At 31.7% G+C, this 10,107-nt stretch overlaps 1 protein-coding gene across 1 annotated transcript; it reads right to left on the reverse strand.

The window, feature by feature from the left end:
- Positions 1-5,740: 5,740 nt before the first annotated feature.
- LOC131598881 (uncharacterized) lies at positions 5,741-6,423 on the reverse strand. Its single transcript, XM_058871454.1, has one exon. It carries the CDS (start codon positions 6,361-6,363, stop codon positions 5,947-5,949), a length of 417 nt encoding a protein of 138 aa, XP_058727437.1. The 5' UTR covers positions 6,364-6,423; the 3' UTR covers positions 5,741-5,946.
- Positions 6,424-10,107: the final 3,684 nt, after the last annotated feature.

A 10,107-nucleotide genomic window follows, 5' to 3' on the forward strand; every position in this document is an offset into this window, starting at 1 on the left:
TCTCCTCGACAGTGGAATAAGAGATTCGACAAGTTCATGGCACGCATAAGTTTCATTAGAAGTCAGTTCGACCACTGCGTTTACTTCAGATTTCGACCTGTTAATTCATTTGTTATTTTGTTGCTTTATGTGGATGATATTCTCATAGCAAGCAACAGTGTTGAAGATGTGATGAGGGTGAAGGCTGAACTCAATAAGGAGTTCGATATGAAGGATCTGGGAGCTGCTTCCAGGATTCTTGGAATTGACATTCGGAGAAATAGAAAGAAGTCGAAGATATGCTTATCTCAAGAGGCATATCTACGGAAGATTCTTGAAAAGTTTGGTATGTCGAATTCGAAGCCAGTTGTGACTCCAACAAACCCTCAATTCAAGCTGAGTATTGATCAGTGTCCCAGTACTGATGTCGAAAGAGTCTATATGAATAGCATCCCATATGCTAATATAGTCGGCTCTTTGATGTATGCTATGGTCTGTACTAGACCCGACATAGCTTACGCAGTCAGTCTTGTAAGCAGGTACATGGCGAATCCTGGAAAGGCTCACTGGCAAGCATTGAAGTGGATTTTAAGGTACATAAATGGGTCTCTGAATAGAGTCCTAATTTATGGTGGAGCCTTGGGTGAAGATAGTAACGCAGTAATAGAAGAATATGTCGACTCTGATTATGCAGGTTGTATGGATTCCAGAAAATCTATTTCTGGATATGTTTTCACTATGTTTGGCACTGCAATTAGTTGGAAAGCAACACTTCAGAAGGTTGTTGCTCTATCAACCACTGAAGCGGAGTATATTGCCCTAACTGAAGCTGTGAAAGAAGCATTGTGGCTTGAAGGTTTTGCGAAGGAGCTGAAACTTCAAGGTCGAGGTATCACTGTTAAATGTGATAGTCAAAGTGCAATACACCTGTCGAAGAATTCAGCCTATCATGAGCGAACTAAGCACATTGATGTGAGGCTGCATTTCGTCAGAGGAGTAATCGAGCGTGGAGAAGTCCAAGTGCTGAAGGTTTCGACTGAAGACAATGCTGCTGATATGATCACCAAGACATTGCCGAGTTGCAAGTTTTTCCACTGTATGCAGTTGATAAAGCTGCATGAAGAAAGCTAGTTTGTTCCTTGACGTTGTAGAGTTAGGTCCAAGGTGGAGATTTGTGAGATATTGGATCGAACTCTAGTATGGCCGAAGGGTAGCTTCTTGGTTCGACAGGGTTAAGCATGATGTCGAAGGTTGTTCACATGCTTGTGTCGAAGATGCTAGGGTTGTTAGCATGTTAAATTAGGTTTTAGTGTTTAAACCCTAATTTGTTAAGTTAGCTTGTTTATTAAGTTGGCTTGTGTAATGGGCCTTGTGGAAAAAGCCCATTAGTTAGTATGTTAGGTTTTATTATAAATAGCATACTAGTCTCTCATCATTGCTAAGCTGCAAATCCTAATTTAGGGTGAGAGAGGTTATTTGTTATTCTTGTAAACTTGTAATCTTGTTTTAAGAGAAAGTGAAAGAATAGCAGTTATAACCAATTCTTGTGTTCTTATTCTCTTCCCTAATTCCCTATTATACTTTGTTATTGGTATCGTTTTTCACAACAATCCAGAATTAACCTACAACCACCGAGTAGAGAGATCAAAAGCATCTAAAAAGACATGATAAAGGGCACAAAAACATAATGCAATCAATTAACTAATATTAAAGGAAACAACGAAAAACTCTTGAAAACAACCACAAAGTGTTACCAAGTATGACGATCTTATGCCGAATTTATGACGAAATTAAGTAGAAATGGTGACCGATCAGGTATCAAGGCCCAAAGGTTCTCCAAGACCCAAACAAACTAAGGAAGTTGAAATAACATTATTTCATAGAATATAAGAAAAGTATCAAGGTGTATAAAATAAATTTTTAAACGCGAGAGCCTTTTATATTCCTTGTGGTTGTCATAGTCTCAATTTGACATTGTGTAATATGACTAATTCTTGTAATAAAGCTAGGGATGTTTTTGGAGTTATTCAACGCATTTATATTATTTTTGTCATTCTACTAAGAGATAGCAAAATTTGAAAGATAATGTAAAAATGTTGACTCGAAAATTATTGTCATCCACTCGTTGGGAGAGTTGTGTAGAAAGTGGTAAAGCTGTAAGAACTCACATGTAAAATTTTACAAAAGCTTTACATGAAGCGTCAGAAAATGATCTCGATCCTAAAATACAAATTAAGTGAAGTTAAATCCTTATCGACAAATGGGCTTGGTGATTTTGAGTTTTTTATGGCTATAACTATTTGGTTTGAAATATTATCTACAATTAATTCTGTTAGCAAGCTTTTACAGGAAAAGGATATGCTTATTAATGTTGCTATGAAAAAAATTAAACGAGTTGATTTCAATTTTTTTGAAGGATATAGAGAAAGGGTTTTTTTTTATAAGACACTAATTATTGCTAAGGAAATTGTGGTTTAATTGAATATCTCCCTAACATTTCTTCAAAGGCGTATATTTAAACATAACAATTTGATGAGAATTTGAATACCTCAGTAGTTGAGCTACTTATCACAAGTTACAATCATTGAATGATGCAACTTTGAAGTCTTGTTGTAGTAACTTTAAACGGGTATTAAAATATAATGAGCAATATGGTATTGATGGGAATTAATTTTGTATGGGGTTAAAATTCCTATACATTTGTTTTTATAGAAATAGATTTTCCAAAATTGATATTGCTAAAGACTTACTTACGGTCTACCACTACCATGTCACAAGAAAAAACTTAATGAATTGACATTGATAGCAGTTGAAAATGATCTTTTGAATACAGTAAAATATGAAGATTTGGTTGACGAATTTGTTTAAAGAAATATTCGGAGGAAGTTTGATTTTTTTGATGTTTCATTTAGTTAATATATAATTTTATTTTTGGTGCATTATTTTTTAATTATTAAAATTATATATATACACACACGTGTGTGTGTTTTTTTTGCTACGATTCAAAAAAGAGATTTGATAATTTGATATTTAATCGAATGATAAGTGAAATCTTTTTTAAAAACACGTTAATTTTATTATATAGTTGTTCGTAGGGTCTATCTAATCAATTAAGAGATCATGTTCTAATTTAAAAAATGGGTCTAAATTTGTTTTATATATATATATATATATATATATATATATATATATATATATATATATATATATATATATATATATATATATATATATATATATATATATATATATATATATATATTTGAAACACACTATCATATAGATCATATCTATAAATTTTGAGATTAATCTATAATGATTTAGTACACCATCAAGATATCCAAAGATTAACGTCAAAATAAACTTTCATATAACGTTGATTTTGATGTAATTCAGTGACATATTAAATCATTATAGATTAATCTCAAACTTTTATGTATATGATAGTATGTTTCCAATGGTTGATTTTAAAAAATATTTATTCGAAATGAAGTTACGAACGAGTGTAACTCATGGTGTAACTTTTCAAGTGTAATTTGATATATATATATATATATAATATTAAAAAAATTTAATATATATTTTATACTTATTTTATTTAATGTTGACCTATTTTAATCATTAAAAATAGAGAACATTTCTCTCCACTTTTAATTATTTAATTTTAAATAGAACTCCAATTCAAAAAGTGCTTATAATTAATTCTTAATATCTAATTTTAAAAAGTGGGAATAGATCCATATCATCTTTATATATTGTTATTGAAGTACTGAAAATCTAGTATGTGGGGCCTCTTGAAGATTTTGGCCAACTTTTACATTGTTTATGTAATGTACTCAAAAGATATGCTTCAAATGAAATTTTATGTCATGAAAAGAAAGTGGACATATTTAAACCAAACAAAGAGCTTGATACCCATATTTGTGACCACCCAACTCATGCCACTTTAATAATGGATGACAAATGAACCTAGCTATTGCTATATGATATGCCAAATCCAACCCCTTTTGACATAAACAAATTCATCTAGGAGAGAAGATAAATAAGCATATATTATGTTATATTATATCCTATATGGAATTTGACAACCAAATGCTAATATCTATGAAATGGCAGGTCCAAAGTCAGTGTATCTTATATACCGTTACTTTATTGCAAAAAGGTGACTCTTCATGCACTGGAATATATAAATAAATATATATACTATATAGTCAAAAGCTAGTCCTCCTAACAAGAAACATGGTGATGTTCTTTCAAATAAAAAAAAGGGAAAAAATGAGCATGATGGATGATGGATATTGCAACTATATAATATAGCCACACATTGCTCATTATTCTTCCAGGGCAGGTTCTATGATTCGCACATTTATTTTAGGTGCTCAATCCTCAATGTTAAATTAAAATTTAAAATAAAGATCTAACTTTGATATTCCAATTTCTTTTTTTTTTTGTTAAAAAACAAAATTTTTCGGTTTTGAGGTGGATCATATTAAAAATAGTAGATATTTTTAGACAGTATTGTTTTTTAAAATGCAAATTAATATATTAATAAAAAAATAAAATCACCAAAATATAAATTCTTTTAAAGTACAAGAAATGTCTAAAAGACTACCAGGAATATTAAATAAAAATTGTTTGTATCCACATTGATTGTTTTAATTAGTGGATTTTTAATATTTGAATTGATATATAAAATGCTTAAATAAAATGATGAAATATTTATCAGATTAAAGGCGACTATGCTTTATTTCGAATTCCCAATATGTCGTTGTTGACGTCGGTATCTATTTGTCTTAAGATGATTTATTAGAAATTACGAAGATTTTACCAAGTCGTTATACAAAGTTTTTTGGTGTATAACTTATAATTCTATATTGCAACTCCCTAATCACTTAGGTCAGTTCCAAGTTAAAATGTAATTTGAATCGCTAAACCTTTTAGTCATAATTTATAATTTCTTATTCATAATCAATTACTACGTTGAATGGTTAAACTAGTTCGGAATTAGAGCTAGGGTCAGTCATCTCTACAATTCTAGGTTTGGTATATGAGTTCGTCAACAGATACAAAGCAATGAACACAAGATTAACTAAATAACAAATACTAAATAAACAAAATATGCAAATAGTACAAAACTCAGACATATGACCCAACAGGTTCATATAAGTTTGTCCAACAAACCCTACTCAATTATGTTTTGACAAGAAACGATTATATGCAACAAGAGGTAAGTGATCAATCCTTGACTCAAGAATATTCATAAGTATACAATGAAAGGGAAATTTAAATGTTTATCATTTGCATTTACTCTCTTTTATTGGAGATTCCATTTTACTGAGGACTAGAACCTGAAGTCTTTGGATGTGGTGGTATCTCTTGTTGCAGAGGACATGACTTGCGTAGAGATTTCTGTTCCACCAAAGTCCATAATTTATGTTTTGAACCTAATATTTACAAATATATATCCCATCAAGGATGATGGTAAGGAGAAGGTTACTTCAAGGAGTGATTCACTGGTGGTACGTATCAAGGGATGTGATAGTTTTTTTTGTTTTTGAAATTATTAATGGTGATTTGATTAACTGATTAATCATGATTTAAATATATCATACCTTTTCAATTTCTTTTAAACTTGATGTATTTTGTAAAATTGTATTTTAATTTATATTTTGAGATAAAATTAAAAAGAGTATAATTTTACTAATGACTTTAATGGACCTCGGGTATTTTTTTTCTTCTTATATCGAATTAAAAGATGAAATAGAAAAATATATATGCCATTAAATAAGATATTTCACATATAATGTGATTAATTGAAATTAACATGTTTGATACATGCATTGTAGGAGTCTTCCCTTCACAAATATATGATAAATTCAAAGATTGTTTCTTTTTCTCTATATAAACGATGTTACTATTAATTACTTAACTTCATAAAACTACATCATTTGATACTTGGGACAAATTCTAACTTTTTCTATGTTGTTGTTCCATGAAAACTCCATAACACATCTGAAAATCATCAATGAAATTTTGATCTTCATATTCCATTTTCATATGCTCCATCTCATTTTCACACCATGTATTCGCATTCACATTCATATTCACCTCATCAAACAATGATGAAGAGATCAATTCTATATCAACCCAATGATCAGAATCAATGATTAACGACGTGGAACAATCTTGACCATCCATATATCCTCCCATGTCATAATTTTGAGTGTCACTTATCTCTGCTTCAAGTGATTGAATCATACTTACAAGTTTATCATCACCAATGTATTCATCTTCATATTCATGTGTTTCTTCCATCAATGACATGAGAATTACATTGTTAGCCTCAGAGAATTGATCGATTCCTAATTCAATTGAAGAAGACATTCTTATTACAATGAAGAAAAAATGACTTTTTTTCTAGTTTACAATTATATGTATGATGAATTGAAAGAACAAAGAAAGTTTAATGAGTTTGAAAGGTAAAGAAATGACCCTTTATATAAGAAATTAAATGGTACTATACCATATGAATAATTAATAAATTATGTATAGTTGTGACAACATAAGAATCTTAGTAATGGAAAAATTACTAATGGTTTGACACATAAATGTCTATTTGTGAAGCAACATAAAGCATGGTTCCATGTGAGCATAAATTATGGTATTAGACTAGTTAACTGTAATGCTCCTTAGTGGGGCATCTCAAACCAGTTGACAAGATGTCTACCTAAGGATAATAATTTAGCATTAAATTAAGTTGATTCTAAGTAGACTGATATGATGTGATAAAGTGGAAGATGTTTAAATCTTTTAATAATATTTAATAAAGTGTGTGATGATTAACCTTACATATAATAAGAATATGTTAGAAAAAGAAAATTGATATAGCCATGCAATTGATAGTGAGACGAGTTTTGCTTCTACCACCTCAATTTGTGATAGATGCTGAATTTTTATCTTCATCTCTTTCTTGCATCCGTCTCGTCATATACATAAAATAATAATATAAAAATATTATACTTATTAAATTAATATAACAAAATAATCATTATTAAATAGTCGAACAATAATCCGCATTAATCACATGTGAACAATTTTAATCGCTCGTAGACCACGACAAGCCAAAAGTAAAGGAGACAATGTATACGTATTCGATGCTCCACATACACTTGGACTAGATCTTCCTAAATTTGGATGGAGCGTCCAGCCGGGCTGATGGACTTTCCTAATGAGCCACCTAGACAAAATGCCTACTAACAGAGCTCCCTCAATTTACGACAGGCGATGAACGTATAACATTTTTTACTAGGACCCAATTTGGAGAATCCTGAACTTCCACTTGGAATGGGAGAGGAAGGGTAATCATGATCGAAGTGGTAGGAGACCATGTATGCAAAATTCTCCTAGAAGCCTGCTCCGTCTCAACAACTGCGAGAAAAGGGGTAACCCTAAGTGTCATATTCATCTAGAGCATCATGTTATAGCATTTCATCTTATCTACAAATTAAATATCAATTAAAAACAAAGTAATACATGTAATATAAACACACCAAAGAAAAGAGGAAGTCTCTCCCATTACTCACCAAAGATGATATGTATGTCCTCCTTTGAAGCGGATTCCACTAACAAGTGTGTCTCTATGAACCTCTTCTTTTGCTTCCTTTGAAGGAATAATGTTGTCAACATAGCTCAAATCTTCGAAGAAGACTACCAATTTCTCTTCATATAAATTTCTTAATAGAACAAGTCATCCATTCTGTAGACATAAGACCTAACATCCTTCAAGAAATGACTTTGCCACAAACACTTAGAGAACTTGTATGAACATTGATAAGGCAACTCGAAATCTATATTTCAAAAGTTAGTATGATCCACCTCGCTAAGAGGGTTAACTAGGTAGTACCAATCCTTGAAGTTTTTCAAGCTCTCTGAATAAACCTCTAAAATCTTGGTACTCTATCTAAGGGATATCAAACCTTGACCCCGAGCTAAATCGATAGAACTTCGTTGGGCTTTAAATAGGCAAAAGAAGAGCATCACAAACAACACACCTTTCTTGTATTTGCACCAATACTTGAAGATTTTGATGTAAGCCCAACTCACCAAGTGTAGCCATGAATGAGAAATTACCAGATGGTTTAAAACGTCCACTTCAAAGTCATTAAAGAGGAGGCAGGAACCTATAAAAGATAACAAACATTCTTGGATAAGGACGACACACCCGTCGTACTTACTGGAAATCCTCTTGTCCCCTTCAGAAGGAAGGACACTCCAGTCTAAGAAAGGATCCACTTAAAGAAAAGCATTGTCTATGCCACTATCACCTACAAGATAAGAAATATTGTCCATTGTCTCTTGATCTACCCGTACCGAAGAGTTCTCTCCTGTCACCTGGACTTTGAATTAGAGGTATCCATGTCAAAAGAAGTTGTGAAACAATGAAGAAATGGTCATTAGAAAAGCACATGATCAACATAAAGACAAATGTTGCCCCCACTAAAGTTATATATAGCAAAAGAATTCACCTACGCACAAAGCATCATGGACAGAAAACCCATGACTCGCCTAAAAACCCTAATGGAATACGATAGTGTGAAAATAAAAGAAAGTTCACACTCAGATGTTATCCCAAAAAGATGAACTCAAAGAAGTGGTGCAACACGAATCAATGGCCAATGAGAGGAGATTTATGACAACATAGGAGGTTGCAAATGCGGAAGAAGAGTTTTTAAAGGTTCAAAAATGGCGAAAAGGGGAACATGGTAATCACATAAATCTTTATATATATATATATATATATATATATATATATATATATATATATATATATATATATATTCCCTAAGAGGGAGATGAACCATGTGATCCTCGGTGTTAGAAAGCACGAACTACACCACTAACGATTAAGATTTCATCGCACATCAAGAGAAAGGTGCACGAGATATATGGACTCTCATCTCTGCCAGGGACAAACAATTACACCCGCCATCACATCTCTCACCATTGAAATTTAATCGAATGAAAAACTCGTGCAAGGCGTTGAGTCACACATGAACGATTTTAAATGCCTATTCTATATTAATACCACATCGTGTCATTTCAAGTATTTAATTCATTCTCACTCTCATACGAATTTTCACTTAATTATTACTGATTTGAGTGTTTAAGTGTTAACCTTGCAAATTCACCTCCTCTCCACCTTATTGGAGGCGTCCTCTACAACACTAAAACTTTATTTCACCACTTAACTACTCCCTCCGTCCCAAATTATAAGAGAAATTCATTTTTTAGATTCATTGAATAATTAATGTATCTAGTCAATATATAGATTAGATACATTAATTATTCAATGAATCAAAAAAATAAATTTCTCTTATAATTTGGGACAGAGGGAGTATATTTTTTATAGCTCTATGATAGAATAATATATAAAGTTTACGAATGAAACTATTTGAAGACGGATAAAGGGTAAATATCAACACACACTCTCACTTATGTTCTTACCCCACCCACACTCCAGACTTTAAATGATAAAGAAAACTCAAACGTGTATGGTATTAAAGTTTTTGTCAAAATCAAGGCGATTTTAAATGGATTGGGAGTAGAGGTGGCAGACATATTTGAAGGTGCATGTCTAAAATTTTAATATGTCTTGCAAAAAAATGAGGGCAGGGTGAAGCAGGTCCGCCGGCATTGAACCTTTTAAAACTAAAAATTGCAAAATCATATAAAAAAAACTCACCCACAAAAGTCCACAACAAAACAAAGCGGGACAGGACGGACACATTTAAGCGTACGTATCTAAAACTTTGATTCGTCCCGCAAAAAATACAGTTAAAATGGACATACTGGATAGACCAAATCCATTTTGCCACCTTAATTAGCAAGGTTTTGATTTTTGTTCGATTATCATAAAATATTAGTCTTTACAATTTGATTGAACAAATGCCTTAGCTATATGAGAAATATCTCTATAGGAGCAAACCAACCACAAACAAAAATTAATAGATTATAAATCATTTTGAAAACCTCAACCCTAAACATTATTGCCACAGATCGTTGGTGATAAGATACCAAATAATGGTTGCTTTCTTAAGTGGAGATTATGTACCTAACATATAATTCCTC

The sequence above is a fragment of the Vicia villosa genome, linkage group LG4, assembly GCF_029867415.1.
Source record: "Vicia villosa cultivar HV-30 ecotype Madison, WI linkage group LG4, Vvil1.0, whole genome shotgun sequence".
In the NCBI taxonomy this organism is placed as follows: Eukaryota; Viridiplantae; Streptophyta; class Magnoliopsida; order Fabales; family Fabaceae; genus Vicia; species Vicia villosa.